A 22,148-nucleotide genomic window follows, 5' to 3' on the forward strand; every position below is an offset into this window, starting at 1 on the left:
AAATAATATGAAAAAGCTGTTTTCTAATAATGATAAGAACTTTATTATGGCAAATTTTTACTGAGAAAAGAACACAAGTAGAACATTGACCTACAGAATCCTGATATAGGGGGTAATTCGGATCTGATCGTAGAAGTGCTGAATTTAGCACATCTACGATCACTTACTCTGACATACGAGGGGACACCCAGCACAAGGTTAGTCCGCCCAGCATGTCAGGCCCTCCCCCGCACAGGTGCAAAAAGCATCGCACGGTGGCACCTGGCGAGTGGCTCCCTGCCAGCGCAGCTCCTGCACACTGGCAGGCTGCTGCCTGCGGCGTCCCGAGTCGCAGCAGCTGCATATGATGTCACGTAGCCACCGTGGCTAGCCCCCCCCCCATCTGTACCGCTCCTCACCAGCGGTGTTCTAATGCCGTTTGCACGCCACCTCCAGTCCCGCGACCGCCTCTGCCTGTCAATCAGGTAGAGGTGATTGCACCCCAGAGACGCTTTTAGCATCTCATTGGGCTCCCGGGATGCGTGTGTGTAGTCCACATAGGAATTCAGACTGCGATTACCGACGTTGCAGCCATCCCGTCTGAATTAGGTCTATAGTCCTATATAGTGCCTGTGAGAGTTGCGAGCTTTCAGCACCCATGAATGGTACACTCAGAGAGGGGTTTCATCTGCTGGGATGGAAGATGTGAACTGCACACAGCAGCTGGCTGCATGCCTTGGGTTCTTATCCTATAAAGTGCCTTTACTGCAGACCACCTGTCCTGTTTCCCAAGCTGAAAGTTCTGGTCTGAAATGGTTCCAGTGGTTCGTCTCAGGTAACGGTAGAGGGCTGGACTGGGATGAGAGCCCACAGGTGTCAGGGGAGTCAAAATTTGGGCTAATGCCCCTTAAACAATGCCCTCACTAGCTATGACTCCATTGTATTGAGATCATTGTTATACTAACTGAAACAATACCTAATGGAAGCGGAATTTAATTTCTGCCTCGACATGTTCAAAGTCAACAAACCCAACGTGCACGGCCTCATAGGCATACATAAACAGCTATATCCTTCTGCACTTACTCAGTATAGCTATGACTACAAGTGAAGCCAACACAATTATCAGTGTTGTAACCGGGACACAGTATCTTCTGAGTGCCGAAATCCGTCTGATCTTGTAATTTATAGGATGAGCTCCAGGTCTTGCGTTAGGCCTTGCATTAGGTCTTGGATTGGGCCTTGCATTAGGTCTTGGAGTACCTCGTACAGGGCCAGGAGTTCTAGTAGGACCTCCAGGTCTAGAAACAGGAGGACGAACAGGACCTGGAGGTCTGGATACAGGAGCTGGAACACGCGTGGCTGCTGTAGTGGCACTGCTGGGAGCTGGGGGTCGGCCACTAGGAGTACTAGATGCAATGGCAGCAGGCTGCGATGATCTTGTTGGTTGCGCTGATTCTCCTCCCCCATCACTGGCACCTAAAACAGCAGTAAGTCATGAGTGGGAAAAGCTAAGGACCGAATGTTACTTGCTCTGAAATGGAACGAGTTACATATTGAGAGCAGCTAGGCAAGATTGAGGCTTAAATGTAAGAATTTGGACACCAATCGCTGAACAAATAATTAGATTAAATAAGCATGCAATTGGCACATTAGTATACTTGTAATAAAAATGGGTGCATTAGCCCCCTCACAGTCATTGCCCAGGATTGCCCAGCACTGTTCCAAGACATCACTGATACTGCACATCTCAACTGCAAACAGCGCCTTTGTGTGTACACTCTGTGTAATGCATGAGCAATAGTTTTCAGGGATTCTCGCACATGCATAGTAGCAAGAAAAAACAAAACAAAAACGTAACTTTGTGAACATTGGCGTTGCGTGCCACTCTAAATCTGACCTTACGACGTGGTGCGTTATACTGATGTAAGTAGTCATTAGTAGACTATGGGCCTAAATCAGACCCAAACGCAGCTGTGCGTATGTACGCAGCGGCTGCATTCGGGTGGTCTGCGCACTGGCCGCAGTGCACGTGCGAGACCTTACACATTGCGGCTGCATCCAGGAAAGATGCGGCCGTAGCACTGTGGACAGCGGCGGCCGTCTGGGAGGCGGCATTGGGGTGGAGGAGCATTTAGAGCGGGAGCGAGCTGGGACCGTTTCAGGGGCAGCTGCGTTATGCCACATGCAGCTGCTCCGAAAAAAATAAATGGCGGCAGACCACCTGACAGGGGTCAACCTTAGTTCTGATGCGTCTGCAATCTAATTGAAGACACATCAGGAGGCGGCCCCCAGAATGTGAGGAGATGGGTGCAGATATGGCCGAGTATGCAGTAGTCAGTTCATGGTCAGCAACAACACTTAGGCAGACTGTTGCACTTAAACATTGCTCAGTCCCTAAGGGGAAAAATGCAGTTCAAGAAGACATTCCCCACAACATTATGCCACCACCTCCAGAATGAGCCACTGACACAAGGCAGGAGGAATTCATGTCTTCATGTTGTTTACACCCAAATGGTGAGTCTGTGCCCATTGTAGCTTCAGTTTCAGGTTAATATCTGAAGGTGGGGAGTTCAGTGTGGTCCTCTGTAGCCCATCCACTTAAGATTGTACTTGCTGTGCATTCCTGTCAGCTTGACTCATCAGTCTGGCCATCCTCTCCTTACCCCTTTCTTTAGCAAGATGTTTTAGCTCAAGACTGGTGTGGGAAAATCCCAGGAGATCAGAAGTTTCTAATATGCTCAAGCACCCCCACATCTGACACCAACAATTATGGTCAAAGACTGAAAGACACATTTCTTCCCCATTCTGGTGATGGGTCTCAACAACAACTGAACCTACTGACCGCATCTGCATGCACCATGAATGCTTGCTACATGAATTTCCATTATGTGTCCCTCTGTACAAATGCATGTTAGGACTCATCTTCTAGTGAAAACATCCTTTACCTGCCATAAAAAAAGCCTAACATTTACTGGAGACTTTTGCAAAAAAAAACTGTTTATTTTGCAAAAAGCTGAAAATTAATGTTAATGTCAGAGTTATATAAAAAGGCCTTTATCAGGGAACAAGTAATGGGATAAGACCTTGCAGCTAGTCGGCTATGAAAAACTGCCAGTTGCACATCTATAATGATTCATTGCACCCATTCAATATACTTATCTATTATAGAGGATGTGGAGATACATTCAGGACAATGGGGGTCATTCAGAGTTGATTGCACTTAGCAACTTTTAGCTGCTCGTGCGATCAACTAGACGCCGCCTATGGGGGGAGTGTATTTTAGCATAGCAGGGCTGCGATCGCTTGTGCAGCCCTGCTATGCTAAAAAAGTTTTGTGCAGAAGAAGGCTAGCCCTGCAGTTACTTACCCTGTGCAATGGATCCAGCGATAAAGGTCCCGGATTTGACGTCAGACAACCACCCTCCAAACGCCTGTACACGCCTGCATTCGGATCTCCACGCCCGGAAAACGGTGAGTAAACGCCTCCCCGCTGTCAATCTTCTTGCGATCGCGCTAGCGATCACTTTCTTCTTTATTCTGGCCGTTGTCCGGCGACGGCCGCAAACATGTGCAGTTCCGACTCGTTCGCACCGCAGCGATGAACCGTTGCGTGCGAACGGGTCGGAATAACCCCAAATAGGCCCAGCTCCGCTTGCAGAGTGCACATGGCCCCTTCCTCTCATAGGACACCCTTGAATAGTGCCATTTAAAGACCTTTTGCATAAGACATCATGGGGTATGTTTACTAATAGTCAATGTTGATCCATTTTTGATTGATCTTGTGTTGCAGGGTCTACATCCCACATTTACTAACAGATGCTTTTTACAACCTTTTGAAAAATATATGTCAAAAATCATCTGTTAGTAAATGTGGGATGTAGGGGTATCTTTACTAAAAGTCGATCTGGGATGATGTTTGTTCGATTTTGTATTGCAGGGTCTAAATTCCACATTTAGTAATTCATTTAGTGATGATTTTTGACTTTTTTTTTTCCAAAAAAGGATGTCAAAAATTATCTGTTAGTAAATGTGTGATTTAGACCATGAAACACAAAATCGATCAGAAATCGACCACACATTGGAAAAAAATAAAAAATTTACCCAAATCAACTTTTAATAAATATACCCCCATGTGCTCTTGATAAATGACCTCTAAGTGTAACCATAACCCCATAATCAATTACAGAAACGAGACTGCGGCTTCTGCTGCTCTTACCTGTTCTGTTCAGAGGAGATGCAACATCGGCTTCATCTCCTGGATTCTGTAGAAGTGAATAATAAAAAAATAAAAAAAGAGAGAGAGATAGAGAGATCAGAACTTTCTTCCAGCTCCCAACATTCCTACAGATATTGCCTTCAGCTATTGAACAAACTGGTGGACAATTGGAAGTGTTGCAAAAGGACTGTTCTTGGAATTAAAGGGGTCTATTCATGAAGCACTGTAAAGAGTGGAGAAACAGATCAGTGGAGAAGTTGCCCATTTCAACCAATCAGCATCTCCCTTACATTTCATAAAATGTACTTGACAAAGGCTTCTTTGAAAGCTGATTGGTTGCTATGCACAACTTCTCCACTGTTCGTTCTCTCCACTGTTTTCACTGCTTCATGAATAGACCCTTAAGTTGTGACTGTGGAAAATCATCAGTCGACTGATAATTTTAGTACAGTACAAGTACAGTCAATGTTATCTATACACGTATAGTTTAAAACTATACGAACAACTGTCTCTGCAGAAGTCACCCACATGTGTAGTTAGCGTAGGGGTACATTTACATGACGTCATGCGCTCAGCGTACGAGGCCCGCACACTGCGCATAAATGCAATGTTACGATCATGTGAGCTAAAAAAATGGACCCTGCACATACCACCTCAGCCCGTAGACAACCCATCCAGCAGCACACCCACCGGCTCCCACTGCGTATGCATGTTGTAGATGGGACAGACCGTACAGAATTATTATATAGATTAGCACAGACTCCTTGCTCTTAAGAGAATACCTGCATCTGAACCGTGCCAGGAAACTCTTCCCCATAATATTGCAGTACTCCCACTGGCGGATTGGCCATTGGGCTCACCAGGAAGATTCCCGGTAGGCCGTTGTCTCTATGGGGCCTGTTTGTGTGTTGTCATGTGGCCTCACCCCTCACATGACAGGCAGCCTACCACACTCAGTACACTGCATTGTCCCAATAGATTCTGCTACTCCATCTCTGCAGTACAGCAGGGATACTGCCATGGCTATACGGAATGTTATACCTCTTGTGCTGCCCATGTCGGGCCACTTCCTGTAAAATTTTGTAGGCCCCTTTTAGTTCCCAATCCGCCCCTGGTTTTTTTGAGTTTTCGGGGATGCTGGAATGTATATATCCACAGTAGCTGGGGTGCTGGACGTTGCCTACCACTCAGAGGCATTTCTAGAGAGGAGGGGACCCGTGTGCAGACCCCCTCCTCTCCTGTAGCCGCCACCACCGCCGTTAGCGCTCTCAGTGCTGAGACTCTGGTACAGTGCCAGAGTCTGCAGCGCATGCGCCGGACTCCCAAAAAATGGCCTACCCACCATTTTCCCGGAGTCCTGCGCAGGGGTTAAAGTGGGCCAGAACGGGGCGGAACTGCGCTCTGTCACTTGTTTTTGGCATTCCGCCTCTGCCAGCCCACCTAGCCCGGCCACTTTCTCCACTGTCTAGCGCTGCCCGCCTCCTCTGTCAGTGTGGGAGGAACAGCGCGCACCTCCCACATTAACAGAGAAGGCGGGCGGCGCTAGACAGTGACTCCCTGAGCCTGCGGCGCCTCCCCCAGCCTGTCCCCCCCCCCCCCCCCCCCTCCCGCTGAAGGTGCTAACGGCTGGATCGACACCAACATACTGTTTGAAGAATTGTTATTGTGACCGTGTGCGTGCATGATAGTGCCGGGAAGAGGGAGGCTGCGGTGGCAGAAAAGACCGCCCTCAGCTGACTGCCCCAGGTACTATTTTCCTCTCCCTGAATAGATGAGACAGCCTTCAGCCCCGGGAACCTGTAGGCACCCCAAAAACAGCAGGGAGCGTTAGACCTAAGAATGTAAAGTCAACTACATTAGTTCTTTACTGGTAAGGAGTTCATGTTCTGCTATGATCCATTATTTTCCTTGACATTAGCCAATATTAAAAAAAAATAAGAATTTACTTACCGATAATTCTATTTCTCGGAGTCCGTAGTGGATGCTGGGGTTCCTGAAAGGACCATGGGGAATAGCGGCTCCGCAGGAGACAGGGCACAAAAAAGTAAAGCTTTTACCAGATCAGGTGGTGTGCACTGGCTCCTCCCCCTATGACCCTCCTCCAGACTCCAGTTAGGTACTGTGCCCGGACGAGCGTACACAATAAGGGAGGCAATTTGAATCCCGGGTAAGACTCATACCAGCCACACCAATCACACCGTACAACTTGTGATCTAAACCCAGTTAACAGTATGATAACAGAAAGAGCCTCTTAAAGATGGCTCCTTAACAATATAACCCGAATTTGTTAACAATAACTATGTACAGTATTGCAGATAATCCGCACTTGGGATGGGCGCCCAGCATCCACTACGGACTCCGAGAAATAGAATTATCGGTAAGTAAATTCTTATTTTCTCTATCGTCCTAAGTGGATGCTGGGGTTCCTGAAAGGACCATGGGGATTATACCAAAGCTCCCAAACGGGCGGGAGAGTGCGGATGACTCTGCAGCACCGAATGAGAGAATTCCAAGTCCTCTTTTGCCAGGGTATCAAATTTGTAGAATTTTACAAACGTGTTTTCCCCCGACCACGTAGCTGCTCGACAGAATTGTAATGCCGAGACCCCTCGGGCAGCCGCCCAAGATGAGCCCACCTTCCTTGTGGAATGGGCCTTAACAGATTTAGGCTGTGGCAGGCCTGCCACAGAATGAGCAAGTTGAATTGTGTTACAAATCCAACGAGCAATCGTCTGCTTAGAAGCAGGGGCACCCAACTTGTTGGGTGCATATAGTATCAACAGCGAGTCAGATTTTCTGACTTCAGCCGTCCTTGAAATGTATATTTTTAAGGCTCTGACAACGTCCAACAACTTGGAGTCCTCCAAGTCGCCAGTGGCCGCAGGCACCACAATAGGTTGGTTCAGGTGAAACGCTGATACCACCTTAGGGAGAAAATGCGGACGAGTCCTCAGTTCTGCCCTATCCGAATGGAAGATTAGATAAGGGCTTTTATAAGATAAAGCCGCCAATTCAGATACTCTCCTGGCGGAAGCCAGGGCCAGTAACATAGTCACTTTCCATGTGAGATATTTAAAATCCACCTTTTTCAATGGTTCAAACCAATGGGATTTGAGGAAATCTAAAACTACATTTAGATCCCACGGTGCCACCGGAGGCACCACAGGAGGCTGTATATGCAGTACTCCTTTAACAAAAGTCTGTACCTCAGGAACTGAGGCCAATTCTTTTTGGAAGAATATTGACAGGGCCGAAATTTGAACCTTAATAGATCTCAATTTGAGACCCATAGACAATCCTGATTGTAGGAAATGTAGGAAACGACCCAGTTGAAATTCCTCCGTCGGAACACTCCGATCCTCGCACCACGCGACATATTTTCGCCAAATGCGGTGATAATGTTTCGCGGTGACTTCCTTCCTTGCCTTAATCAAGGTAGGAATGACTTCTTCTGGAATGCCTTTCCCTTTTAGGATCTGGCGTTCAACCGCCATGCCGTCAAACGCAGCCGCGGTAAGTCTTGAAAGAGACAGGGACCCTGTTGTAGCAGGTCCCTTCTCAGAAGTAGAGGGCACGGGTCGTCCGTGACCAACTCTTGAAGTTCCGGGTACCAAGTCCTTCTTGGCCATCCGGAGCCACTAGTATTGTTCTTACTCCTCCTCACCGTATAATCTTCAATACCTTTGGTATGAGAGGCAGAGGAGGAAACACATATACTGATTTGTACACCCAAGGTGTTACCAGTGCGTCCACAGCTATTGCCTGTGGATCTCTTGACCTGGCGCAATACTTGTCCAGTTTCTTGTTGAGGCGAGACGCCATCATGTCTACCATTGGTCTTTCCCAACAGTTTATTAGCATGTGGAAGACTTCTGGATGAAGACCCCCCTCTCCCGGGTGAATATCGTGTCTGCTGAGGAAGTCTGCTTCCCAGTTGTCCACGCCCGGGAAGAACACTGCTGACAGTGCTATTACGTGATTCTCCGCCCAGCGAAGAATCTTGGCAGCTTCTGCCATTGCACTCCTGCTTCTTGTGCCGCCCTGTCTGTTTACATGGGCGACCGCCGTGATGTTGTCCGACTGAATCAACACCGGTTTTCCTTGCAGGAGTGGTTCCGCCTGGCTTAGAGCATTTTAGATTGCTCTTAGTACCAGAATGTTTATGTGAAGAGACTTTTCCAGGTTCGTCCATACCCCCTGGAAGTTTCTTCCTTGTGTGACTGCTCCCCAACCTCTCAGGCTGGCGTCCGTGGTCACCAGGATCAAATCCTGTATGCCGAATCTGCGGCCCTCCAATAGATGAGCCTTTTGCAACCACCACAGAAGATATACCCTTGTCCTTGGCGACCGGGTTATTCGCAGGTGCATCTGAGGATGCGACCCTGACCATTTGTCCAACAGATCCCTTTGGAAAATTCTTGCATGGAATCTGCCGAATGGAATTGCTTCGTAAAAAGCCACCATTTTTCCCAGGACTCTTGTGCATTGATGTACAGACACCTTTCCTGGTTTTAGGAGGTTCCTGACAGGTCGGATAACTCCTTGGCTTTTTCCTCGGGAAGAAAAACCTTTTTCTGAACCGTGTCCAGAATCATCCCTAGGAACAGCAGACGTATCGTCGGAAAACAGCTGCGATTCTTGGAATATTTAGAATCCAGTCGTGCCGTCGAAGAACTACTTTAGATAGTGCTCTTCCGACCTCCAACTGTTCTCTGGAACTTGCCCTTTTTAGGTCGTGCAAGTAAGGGATAATTTAGATGCCTTTTTTCTTTGAAGAAACATCTTTTCGGCCATTACCTTGGTAAAAAGGCCCGGGGTGCCGTGGATAATTCAAACGGCATCGTCTGAAACTGATATTGACAGTTCTGTACCACGAACCAGAGGTACCCTTGATGAGAAGGACAAAATTTGGACATGGAGGTAATCCTTGATGTCCAGGGACACCATATAGTCCCCTTTTTTCCGGTTCGCTATCACTGCTCTGAGTGACTTTATCTCGATTTGAACCTTTTATGTAAGTGTTCAAAACATTTTAGATTTAGACTATGTGTCACCAAGCCGTCTGGCTTCAGTACCACAATATAGTGTGGAAAAATAATACCCTTTTCCTTGTCGTAGGAGGGGTACTTTGATTATCACCTGCTGGATATACAGCTTGTGAATTGTTTCCAATGCTGCCTCCCTGTCGGAGGGAGCCGTTGGTAAAGCAGACTTCAGGAACCTGCGAGGAGAAGATGTCTCGACTCTCCAATCTTTACCCCTGGGATAATACTCGTACGATCTAGGGGTCAACTTGCGAGTGATCCCACTGCGCCCTGAGACTCTTGAGACTACCCCCCCACCTTGAGTCCGCTTGCACGGCCCCAGCGTCATGCTGAGGACTTGGCAGACGCGGTGGAGGGCTTCTTTTCGTGGGAAAGGGCTGCCTGCTGCAGTCTACTTCCCTTACCTCTATGTCTGGGCAGATATGACTGGCCTTTTGCCTGCATGCCCTCATGGGAAAGGAAAGATTGAGGCTGAAAAGACGGTGTCTTTTTTAGCTGAGATGTAACTTGGGGTAAAAAAGGTTTTCCCAGCTGTTGCTGTGGTCCCCAGGTCCGATGGACCGACCCCCAAATAACTCCTTCCCTTTATACAGCAATACTTCCATCTGCCGTATGGGATCTGTATCACCTGACCACTGTCGTGTCCCTGACATCTTCTGGGAGATATGGACAACGCACTTATCTTGATGCCAGAGAGCAAATATCCCTCTGTGCATCTCACATACATATATATAGAATGCATCCTATTAAATGCTCTACATGAATAAAATATTTTCAGTCAGGGAATCCGACCAAGCCAACCCAGCACTGCATCTCCAGGCTGATGGCGATCGCTGGTCGCAGTATAACCACCGTATGTGTGTATATACTTTTTAGGATATTTTTTCAGCTTCCTATCAGCTGGCTCCTTGAGGGCGGCCGTATCTGGAGACGGTAACGCCACTTGATAAGCGTGTGAGCGCCTTATCACCCTAAGGGGTGTTTCCCAACGTACCCTAATTTCTGGCGGGAAAGGGTATAACGCCAATATTTGCTATCGGGGTAACCCTACGCATCATCACACACTTCATTTTATTTTATCTGATTCAGGAAAAACTACAGGTAGTTTTTTCCACTCCCACATAATACCCTTTCTTGTGGTACTTGTAGTATCAGAAACACGTAACACCTCCTTCATTGCCCTTAACGTGTGGCCCTAATGAGAAATACGTTTGTTTATTCACCGTCGACACTGTATTCAGTGTCCGTGTCTGTGTCGACCGACTGAGGTAAATGGGCGTTTTTAAAACCCCTGACGGTGTTTCTGAGACGCCTGGACCGGTCCTAATAGATTGTCGGCCGTCTCATGTCGTCAACCGACCTTGCAGCGTGTTGACATTCTCACGTAATTCTCTAAATAAGCCATCCATTCCGGTGTCGACTCCCTAGAGAGTGACATCACCATTACAGGCAATTTCTCCGCCTCCTCACCAACATCGTCCTCATACATGTCGACACACACGTACCGACACACAGCACACACACCGGGAATGCTCTGACAGAGGACAGGACCCACTAGCCCTTTGGGGAGACAGAGGGAGAGTCTGCCAGCACACACCAAAAACGCTATAATTATATAGGGACAACCTTATATAAGTGTTTCTCCCTTATAGCATCTTTTATATATATACAATATCGCCAAAATCAGTGCCCCCCCTCTCTGTTTTAACCCTGTTTCTGTAGTGCAGTGCAGGGGAGAGCCTGGGAGCCTTCTCTCCAGCTTTTCTGTGAGAGAAAATGGCGCTGTGTGCTGAGGAGATAGGCCCCGCCCCTTTTACGGCGGGCTCGTCTCCCGCTATTTTTGAAGTTAGGCAGGGGTTAAATATCTCCATATAGCCTCTGTGGGCTATATGTGAGGTATTTTTTGCCTCTAATAAGGTTTTTATTTGCCTCTCAGAGCGCCCCCCCCAGCGCTCTGCACCCTCAGTGACTGTTGTGTGAAGTGTGCTGAGAGGAAAATGGCGCACAGCTGCAGTGCTGTGCGCTACCTTTATGAAGACTCAGGAGTCTTCAGCCGCCGATTTTGGCCCTTTTCTCTCTTCAGCGTCTGCAAGGGGGCCGGCGGCGCGGCTCCGGTGACCATCCAGGCTGTACCTGTGATCGTCCCTCTGGAGCTAGTGTCCAGTAGCCAAGCAGCAAATCCACTCTGCACGCAGGTGAGTTCACTACTTCTCCCCTAAGTCCCTCGTTGCAGTGATCCTGTTGCCAGCAGGACTCACTGTAAAGTAAAAAACCTAAGCTAAACTTTCTCTAAGCAGCTCTTTAGGAGAGCCACCTAGATTGCACCCTTCTCGTTCGGGCACAAAATCTAACTGGAGTCTGGAGGAGGGTCATAGGGGGAGGAGCCAGTGCACACCACCTGATCTGGTAAAAGCTTTACTTTTTTGTGCCCTGTCTCCTGCGGAGCCGCTATTCCCCATGGTCCTTTCAGGAACCCCAGCATCCACTTAGGACGATAGAGAAATTACTATGTTGTACTGGTTAGAAAGAAAGAAAGAAAGAAAGAAAGAAAGAAAGAAAGAAAGAAAGAAAGAAAGAAAGAAAGAAAGAAAGAAAGAAAGAAAGAAAGAAAGAAAGAAAGAAAGAAAGATGGGGCACATGAGGGAAGACACGGGGGTTGCACATGAAGGGCTGAATGGGGACGTGGGGGGGGGGGGTACATGAAGGAAAATACACTGTATGAGAGGGGCATCTTAGGGTAGGCACGCTGTAAGACGGATACACATGAAGGGATAAGCTGTGCCAGGGCGAGCGCTGTGTGAGGCATAAGCTGTGCCAGGCGAGCTCTATGTGAGGGATAAGCGTTGTTAGGGCGAGAGCTGTGTGAGGGATAAGTGGTGTCAGGGCGAGAGCTGTGTGAGGCATAAGCGGTGTCAGGGCGAGCGCTGTTTGAGGGATAAGCGGTGTCAGGGCGAGCGCTGTTTGATGTATAAGCAATGTCGGGGTGAGCGCTGTGTCAGGGATAAGCGGTGTTAGGGCAAGCGCTGTGTGAGGGATAAGTGGTGTTAGGGCGAGCGCTGTGTGAGGGATAAGCGGTGTTAGGGCGAGCGCTGTGTGAGGGATAAGCGGTGTTAGGGCGAGCGCTGTGTGAGGGATAAGCGGTGTTAGGGCGAGCGCTGTGTGAGGGATAAGTGGTGTTAGGGCGAGCGCTGTGTGAGGGATAAGCGGAGTTAGGGCGAGCGCTGTGTGAGGGATAAGCGGTGTTAGGGTGAGCGCTGTGTGAGGGATAAACTGATGCATTTTCGATACATATACTGCTATATTGTGAATCAAATCTAAAATTAGGAGGGGGGGCACTGCTGTGGGCATTGTGTGTGTAAAGGGCAATGTGAATAAGATTGTGCTACCGTGAGGCATTATTTTGAATTGGGGTACTTGTGTGGCCACGCCCCTTCCTTGTGAGGTCACACCCCATTCTGTGGCGCACGCTAAGTGGGGGGGGGGGGGGGGGCGTGGGGGAGGCGAGTTCCCCCGCCTCTCCAGGACCACTTTAAGCCCTGGTTCTGTGCATGCGCTGTAGACTCTGGCACTGTGCCAGAGTCTCTAGCGGGTCGCTGCGCTACCAGCATCGGTGACGGCTAGGGGAGAGGAGGGGGCCCACACACAGTCACCGATGGAAAGTTGAGTATAGAAGAAACGGGTGCAGTGTTCGCGGTGTGGGCCCCCTCTGGACCAGGGATCCGTGTGCACCGCACATACTGCACCCATTATAGATACGCACTGCTACTACTGGTCCACATCATGAGGTGATTAACCCCTGTCATTTACCGCGACTAATCGGATACCGCTCTAAAAAAAAAACACTGATCATTTTATCTTCTTTAAAGAAAATGTTAAAAAAAAAAAGTTTACAAAACCCATGATATAAGCCAGAAAAATAATAGGTATCAGTATAAGCAGATAGTACATGATGCATATTCTCAACAGTGTTATTTATCTATGCGGTGTGTAGAATGCTTTACTATTTTCACATAGGACTACAGTTAAAGAGTTAATTTTTACACAGCAGTCAGCTCTGAATGTGGAGATGGCAAGCCTCTGGAGGCCAGAGCATCAGGACCGGGGGACCAGGGAGATAAGGCCCACGTTGCTAAGAGACCATGGATACAAATCCCAGAATCCTCGCGTTAGCAGAGTCATACTGTATCTCTCAGCAGACTCTGATCTTTTATTCCACAGTGATGTAGATGAGAAGATTGCGTATGGGAAAGAAGTCATCCAGCTGTCCTCAATGAGGGTGCTGACGGCACACCTCCAAAATCACTGAGGGGCTCTGTATTAGGCAGAAGGACAGCGCGCTATATAATCAGGTATGGTTTGTTTTCCCCCCCACTAAGACGTGACTCCTGACCGATGTAGATAAAAAGTGCATGGTAACCAGTGCTAAGCATCATTTTCCAGTAATCGCGTTTCGAGATGGAACAGGCTATTACAGACGTTTGTGTCGCCACTCTGCAGAATGTCATGTGTTTTATTACAATTTGCACCTGATCAGAGCAACAGCCATTGCATTCAGCTGAGCCGAGTGGTTGCGGCAAGAGTGGGAAAACTTACAGTATGGTCAAATCACGTTGCGTGCAAATTTTAGGGTCAAATGAGTAAAGGTGCAAAAAGTCTTTGAAAACTCTGTGGTAATAATGACAAGTGAGTCTGTCACCAGATCCTATGCTCTTATGGTTTTGTGTACCACAGGAAGTAAAAAAAGTGGCCACTCTAGAACAGCGGCAACCAAGCTACGGCTTGCGGCCCAAATGTGGCCTGCCACCTGCAGCAACTCTGCCCTAATGTTCCCACTGGTTTATTATAGCAGTGTGCTGCGTCCTGCCTGTTTTGTGATCTGCCCTTTTCTAGAGAACCATGCGGAGCTCCAGATGAGAGCCATCTGAGGATTGCAGGAGGTTTGTGTCGCAGACTGGGGGGTTGGGCTTGATCTGATGTACACAGATGTATTTCCATGTCTTCTTATGGCATATTTCATGAACTGGGGGCACTGCTGTGTAGCATGTTTTGCATTATTGTGCACTGATGTGTGGCATCATTATGAATTGGGAGAATTGCTATGTGACAGGTTATGAATTGGGGGCACAGATAGGTGTTATATTATGAACTGGGGCTAATTTTCTGAGGCATATTATGGAGTGGGTCACTGCTCGGAGGGTATGTGGTTAGCATACTGATCGTCGAGATCCCGGCTGTCAATATAAAGACGCCAGGATCCCAACGGGGGCACCATACCGCCGCTGATATACCGGCGAGGTAAGTGACTCCCCCTCTGTGGGTGTCCATGACACCCATCGTGTTCGCTCCCCATCGAACCTGCAGTGTGGCAAGCGCAGTAAGCCTGCAAGGGTTTTCATTGCGCTCGCCCCCCTGCCGGCATTCCATCACTTGGGATGCAGATGTCGGTATACTGACATTCGGCATACCGAACCCGCTCTGAGACATATAAAGAATTGGGGCACTCCTCTGGTACACGAGCTGGAGACACAGCTATGTGGCATATTATCAGTTGGGGGCACTGCTGTGTGGCATAGGAATTTCGAGCACATATGTATGGCATATTATAAATTGGGGACACAGATACATGGCATTTTATGATTAGGGGCACAGATGCATGGCATTTTATGGTTAGGGGCACAGAGGTGCAGCATTTTATGGTTAGGGGCACAGAGGTGCAGCATTTTATGGTTAGGGGCACAGAGGCGCAGCATTTTATGGTTAGGGGCACAGATGCATGGCATTTTATGGTTAGGGGCACAGAGGTGCAGCATTTTATGGTTAGGGGGCACAGAGGCGCAGCATTTTATGGTTAGGGGCACAGAGGAGCAGCATTTTATGGTTAGGGGCACAGAGGAGCAGCATTTTATGGTTAGGGGCACAGAGGAGCAGCATTTTATGGTTAGGGGCACAGATGTGTGGCATTTTACAGATAGGGGCACAGATGCATGGGATTTTATGGTTAGGGGCACAGATGCGTGGCATTTTATGAATTGTAGGCACTACAGGGTGGCTTATTACTGTAAGTCAAAGTCACAACTCCATTGTTCATATTAATACAGCATCTCATTGCAGTGAGTAAAACTGCAATCTAAAATCATTCAAAATAAGAATTTACTTACCGATAATTCTATTTCTCATAGTCCGTAGTGGATGCTGGGGACTCCGTCAGGACCATGGGGAATAGCGGCTCCGCAGGAGACAGGGCACAAAAAGTAAGCTTCTAGGATCACATGGTGTGTACTGGCTCCTCCCCCTATGACCCTCCTCCAAGCCTCAGTTAGGTACTGTGCCCGGACGAGCGTACACAATAAGGAAGGATCTTGAATCCCGGGTAAGACTCATACCAGCCTACCAGCCACACCAATCACACCGTACAACTTGTGATTTGAACCCAGTTAACAGTATGATAACAACGAAGAAGCCTCTGAAAAGATGGCTCACAACAATAATAACCCGATTTTTGTAACAATAACTATGTACAAGTATTGCAGACAATCCGCACTTGGGATGGGCGCCCAGCATCCACTACGGACTATGAGAAATAGAATTATCGGTAAGTAAATTCTTATTTTCTCTAACGTCCTAGTGGATGCTGGGGACTCCGTCAGGACCATGGGGATTATACCAAAGCTCCCAAACGGGCGGGAGAGTGCGGATGACTCTGCAGCACCGAATGAGAGAACTCCAGGTCCTCCTTAGCCAGAGTATCAAATTTGTAAAATTTTACAAACGTGTTCTCCCCTGACCACGTAGCTGCTCGGCAAAGTTGTAATGCCGAGACCCCTCGGGCAGCCGCCCAAGATGAGCCCACCTTCCTTGTGGAGTGGGCATTTACAGATTTAGGCTGTGGCAGGCCTGCCACAGAATGTGCAAGTTGGATTGTGCTACAGATCCAACGAGCAATCGTCTGCTTAGACGCAGGAGCACCCATCTTGTTGGGTGCATACAGGATAAACAGCGAGTCAGATTTTCTGACTCCAGCCGTCCTTGAAATATATATTTTCAATGCTCTGACAACGTCCAGCAACTTGGAGTCCTCCAAGTCGCTAGTAGCCGCAGGCACCACAATAGGCTGGTTCAAGTGAAAAGCCGAAACCACCTTAGGCAGAAACTGAGGACGCGTCCGCAGTTCTGCCCTGTCCGAATGGAAAATCAGATATGGGCTTTTGTACGATAAAGCCGCCAACTCTGATACTCTCCTGGCTGAAGCCAGGGCCAGTAGCATGGTTACTTTCCATGTAAGATACTTCAAATCTACCGATTTGAGCGGCTCAAACCAATGGGATTTGAGAAAATCCAAAACTACGTTGAGATCCCACGGTGCCACTGGAGGCACAATCGGGGGCTGTATATGTAGTACACCTTTGACAAAGGTTTGTACTTCAGGCACTGAAGCCAATTCTTTCTGGAAGAAAATCGATAAGGCCGAAATTTGAACCTTAATAGACCCCAATTTGAGGCCCATAGACAATCCTGCCTGCAGGAAATGTAGGAATCGACCCAATTGAAATTCCTCCGTTGGGGCCTTCTTGGCCTCACACCACGCAACATATTTTCTCCAAATGCGGTGATAATGTTGTGCGGTCACTTCCTTCCTGGCTTTAATCAAGGTAGGAATAACTTCCTCTGGAATGCCCTTTTCTTTTAGAATCCGGCGTTCAACCGCCATGCCGTCAAACGCAGTCGCGGTAAGTCTTGGAACATACAAGGTCCCTGCTGAAGCAGATCCCTTCTTAACGGTAGAGGCCACGGCTCTTCCGTGAGCATCTCTTGAAGTTCCGGGTACCAAGTCCTTCTCGGCCAATCCGGAGCCACGAGTATTGTTCTTACTCCCCGTAGCCGTATAATTCTCAGTACCTTTGGTATGAGAGGCAGAGGAGGAAACACATACACGGACTGGTACACCCACGGTGTTACCAGAGCGTCCACAGCTATTGCCTGAGGGTCTCTTGACCTGGCGCAATATCTGTCCAGTTTCTTGTTGAGGCGGGACGCCATCATGTCCACCTTTGGTTTTTCCCAACGGTTCACAATCATGTGGAAGACTTCTGGATGAAGTCCCCACTCTCCCGGGTGGAGGTCGTGTCTGCTGAGGAAGTCTGCTTCCCAGTTGTCCACTCCCGGAATGAACACTGCTGACAGTGCTATGACATGATTTTCCGCCCAGCGAAGAATCCTTGCAGCTTCTGTCATTGCTCTTCTGCTTCTCGTGCCGCCCTGTCTGTTTACGTGGGCGACTGCCGTGATGTTGTCCGACTGGATCAACACCGGCTGACCCTGAAGCAGCGGTTTTGCCAGGCTTAGAGCATTGTAAATCGCTCTTAGCTCCAGTATATTTATGTGAAGAGACGTCTCCAGGTTCGACCACACGCCCTGGAAGTTTCTTCCCTGTGTGACTGCTCCCCAGCCTCGTAGGCTGGCATCCGTAGTCACCAGGACCCAGTCCTGTATGCCGAATCTGCGTCCCTCTAACAGATGGGCACTCTGCAACCACCACAGAAGAGACACCCTTGTTCTTGGTGACAGTGTTATCCGCTGATGCATGTGCAGATGCGATCCGGACCATTTGTCCAGCAGATCCCACTGAAATATTCGTGCGTGGAATCTGCCGAATGGAATTGCTTCGTAAGAAGCCACCATCTTTCCCAGGACTCTTGTGCATTGATGTACTGACACATTTCCTGGTTTTAGGAGGTTCCTGACAAGTTCGGATAACTCCCTTGCTTTCTCATCCGGGAGAAACACCTTTTTCTGAACAGTGTCCAGAATCATTCCCAGGAACAGCAGACGTGTCGTCGGGGTCAATTGAGATTTTGGAAGATTCAGAATCCACCCGTGTGGTTGAAGCACTACTTGGGTTAGTGCTACTCCGACTTCCAGCTGTTCTCTGGACCTTGCCCTTATCAGGAGATCGTCCAAGTAAGGGATAATTAATACGCCTTTTCTTCGTAGAAGAACCATCATTTCGGCCATTACCTTGGTAAAGACCTGAGGTGCCGTGGACAAACCAAACGGCAGCGTTTGAAACTGATAATGACAGTTTTGTATCACGAACCTGAGATACCCTTGGTGTGAAGGGTAAATTGGGACATGCAGATAAGCATCTTTTATGTCCAGGGACACCATGAAGTCCCCTTCTTCCAGATTCGCTATCACTGCTCTGAGTGACTCCATCTTGAACTTGAATTTCTGTATGTACAGGTTCAAGGATTTCAGATTTAGAATAGGTCTTACCGAACCGTCCGGCTTCGGTACCACAAATAGTGTGGAATAATACCCCTTTCCCTGTTGTAGGAGGGGTACCTTGACTATCACCTGCTGAGAATACAGCTTGTGAATGGCTTCCAATACCGTCGCCCTTTCTGAGGGAGACGTTGGTAAAGCAGACTTTAGGAACCGGCGAGGGGGAGACTTTTCGAATTCCAACTTGTAACCCTGAGATACTACCTGCAGGATCCAAGGGTCCACCTGTGAGCGCGCCCACTGTGTGCTGAAAATCTTTAGTCGACCCCCCACCGCCCCTGAGTCCGCTTGCACAGCCCCAGCGTCATGCTGAGGGCTTTGTAGAAGCCGGGGAGGGCTTCTGTTCGTGGGAAGTAGTTGCTTGCTGCACCCTCTTACCCCTTCCTTTGCCTCTGGGCAAATATGACTGTCCTTTTGCCCGCTTGTTCTTATAGGAACGAAAGGACTGCGGCTGAAAAGACGGTGTCTTTTTCTGTTGGGAGGTGACCTGAGGTAAAAAAGTGGATTTTCCGGCTGTTGCCGTGGCCACCAGATCCGATAGACCGACCCCAAATAATTCCTCTTCTTTATACGGCAATACTTCCATATGCCGTTTGGAATCCGCATCACCTGACCACTGTCGCGTCCATAAACTTCTTCTGGCAGATATGGACATCGCACTTACTCTCGATGCCAGAGTGCAAATATCCCTCTGAGCATCTCGCATATAAAGAAAAGCATCCTTTAATTGCTCTATAGTCAATAAAATACTGTCCCTATCCAGGGTATCAATATTTTCAGTCAGGGAATCCGACCACACCACCCCAGCACTGCACTTCCAGGCTGAGGCTATTGCTGGTCGCAGTATAACACCAGTATGTGTGTATATACTCTTCAGGGTAGTTTCCAGCCTCCTATCAGCTGGATCCTTGAGGGCGGCCGTATCAGGAGACGGTAACGCCACTTGTTTTGATAAGCGTGTGAGCGCCTTATCCACCCTAGGGGGTGTTTCCCAGCGCGCCCTAACCTCTGGTGGGAAAGGGTATAATGCCAATAACTTCTTTGAAATTAGCAGTTTTCTATCGGGGTTAACCCACGCTTCATCACACACGTCATTCAATTCCTCTGATTCTGGAAAAGCTACAGGTAGTTTTTTCACACCCCACATAATACCCCCCTTTGAGGTACCTGCAGTATCAGAGATATGCAAAGCCTCCTTCATTGCCGTGATCATATAACGTGTGGCCCTATTGGAAAATACGTTTCTTTCTTCACCGTCGACACTAGATTCATCTGTGTCAGTACCTGTGTCGACTGACTGAGGTAAGGGACGTTTTACAGCCCCTGACGGTGCCTGAGACGTCTGGACAGGTACTAACTGGTTTTCCGGCCGTCTCATGTCGTCAACTGACTTTTGCAGCGTGCTAACATTATCACGTAATTCCATAATTAAAGCCATCCATTCCGGTGTCGACTCCCTAGGGGGTGACATCACCATTACCGGCAATTGCTCCGCCTCCACACCAACATCGTCCTCATACATGTCGACACACACGTACCGACACACAGCAGACACACAGGGAATGCTCTTATCGAAGACAGGACCCCACTAGCCCTTTGGGGAGACAGAGGGAGAGTTTGCCAGCACACACCAAAGCGCTATAAAAATGTATATAAACAACCCTAAAAGGTGTTGTTTCTGTTATATGCGCTTAATATATAAAAATATCGCCAAAATATGCCCCCCTTCTCTGTTTTACCCTGTTTCTGTAGTGCAGTGCAGGGGAGAGTCCTGGGAGCCTTCCTCACAGCGGAGCTGAGCAGGAAAATGGCGCTGTGTGCTGAGGAGAATAGGCCCCGCCCCCTAAAACGGCGGGCTCTTCTCCCGGAGTTTGCGATATATGGCAGGGGTTAAATACATCCATATAGCCTCAAGGGCTATATGTGATGTATTTTAGCCATAGAAAAAGGTATTATACATTGCTGCCCAGGGCGCCCCCCCCAGCGCCCTGCACCCTCAGTGACCGCTGGTGTGAAGTGCGCCGACAACAATGGCGCACAGCTGCAGTGCTGTGCGCTACCTTATGAAGACTGAAAGTCTTCTGCCGCCTGTTTCCGGACCTCTGGACCTCTTCAACTTCGGCATCTGCAAGGGGGGTCAGCGGCACGGCTCCGGGACCGGACTCCATGGCTGGGCCTGTGTTCGATCCCTCTGGAGCTAATGGTGTCCAGTAGCCTAAGAAGCAAATCCATCCTGCACGCAGGTGAGTTCACTTCTCTCCCCTAAGTCCCTCGTAGCAGTGAGCCTGTTGCCAGCAGGACTCACTGAAAATAAGAAACCTAAAAAACTTTTTCTAAGCAGCTCTTTATGAGAGCCACCTAGATTGCACCCTGCTCGGACGGACACAAAAACCTAACTGAGGCTTGGAGGAGGGTCATAGGGGGAGGAGCCAGTACACACCATGTGATCCTAAAAGCTTACTTTTTGTGCCCTGTCTCCTGCGGAGCCGCTATTCCCCATGGTCCTGACGGAGTCCCCAGCATCCACTAGGACGTTAGAGAAAATATGTTTATTTCAAGGTATTTTTTAAATCGTTTTAGTGTTTCTATGAACATGATTTACTCAGCAAAGAACGCGTACCCAGGAGGGATCCTTCTCCGCCGCTCTCACACACGCGTGGTCAGCAGACAGGTCATGTGCTGTATGGCGCTGGCGTCCCGGAGAAGTGAAGGTCCTTTCTATCACACTGCAGGGACCGGGCTCCTTTCAGAGTTCCTGACCCTGAGTGACTCTCACAGACATGGCACTGAGAACAGGAGGTCAGCACTAGCAGCACGCATGGCAAAAGTCAGCATAGATTTACACACTGATGTCACCAGGTGACCCACTAGGAGTGGCTGCCAGTTATATGACAGATGTGTGTCTGAACTCGTAATCTCCGTAGTGCACAATGTTCACCCCATGTGTAGTTGTAAGGCGAGACCCTGATACTATACTGGGGGGAGAGGCGAGACCTTGGTTGCTATACTGAGGGGAGAGGTGAGACCCCGGATGTTATACTGAGGGAGAGGTGAGACCCTTGTTGCTATACTAATGGGAGAAATGAGACCCTGGATACTATACTGAGGGGAGAGGCGAGACCCTTGTTGCTATACTAATAGGAGAGGCGAGACCTTAGATTGCTATACTGAGGGGAGAGGTGAGACCCCAAATTATTATACTGAGGGAGAGGCGAGACCCCAGATGCTATACTGGGGGGAGAGGAGAGACCTTAGATTGCTATACTGAGGGGAGAGGTGAGACCCCAAATACTATACTGAGGGAGAGGCGAGACCTCAGATGCTATACTGAGGGAGAGGCGAGACCCCAGATGCTATACTGAGGGAGAGGCGAGACCCCAGATGCTATACTGAGGTAGAGGCGAGACCTTTGTTGCTCTACTAATGGGAAAAGTGAGACCCTGGATACTATACTGAGGGGAGAGGCGAGACCCCAAATACTATACTGAGGGGAGAGGCGAGACCCCAAATACTATACTGAGGGGAGAGGCAAGAACCTTGATACTATACTAAGGGGAGAGGCGAGACCCCGGATACTATACTGAGGGGAGAGGAGAGACCCCGGATACTATAATGAGGGGAGAGGA

General features: G+C 48.7%; 2 protein-coding genes across 3 annotated transcripts in view; one reads left to right on the forward strand and one right to left on the reverse strand.

The window, feature by feature from the left end:
• TMPRSS4 (transmembrane serine protease 4) overlaps positions 1-22,148 on the reverse strand; it is a 64,331-nt gene that overhangs the window by 22,663 nt on the left and 19,520 nt on the right. For both annotated transcript variants that reach the window (XM_063943595.1, XM_063943594.1), the window contains exons 2-3: positions 4,196-4,241; positions 1,063-1,455 (exon numbers count right to left, since the gene is read on the reverse strand). In XM_063943595.1, coding sequence (XP_063799665.1) covers positions 1,063-1,455; positions 4,196-4,241 — 439 coding nt within the window. The remainder of the gene's footprint in view (positions 1-1,062; positions 1,456-4,195; positions 4,242-22,148) is intronic.
• The window catches only part of SMIM35 (small integral membrane protein 35), a 117,675-nt gene continuing 108,943 nt past the window's right edge, over positions 13,417-22,148 (forward strand). Inside the window, exon 1 of the mRNA XM_063943597.1 lies at positions 13,417-13,589. The gene's annotated coding sequence lies outside the window, so the exon portion shown is untranslated. The remainder of the gene's footprint in view (positions 13,590-22,148) is intronic.

This window comes from Pseudophryne corroboree, chromosome 10 (assembly GCF_028390025.1).
Source record: "Pseudophryne corroboree isolate aPseCor3 chromosome 10, aPseCor3.hap2, whole genome shotgun sequence".
Classification (NCBI taxonomy): domain Eukaryota; kingdom Metazoa; phylum Chordata; class Amphibia; order Anura; family Myobatrachidae; genus Pseudophryne; species Pseudophryne corroboree.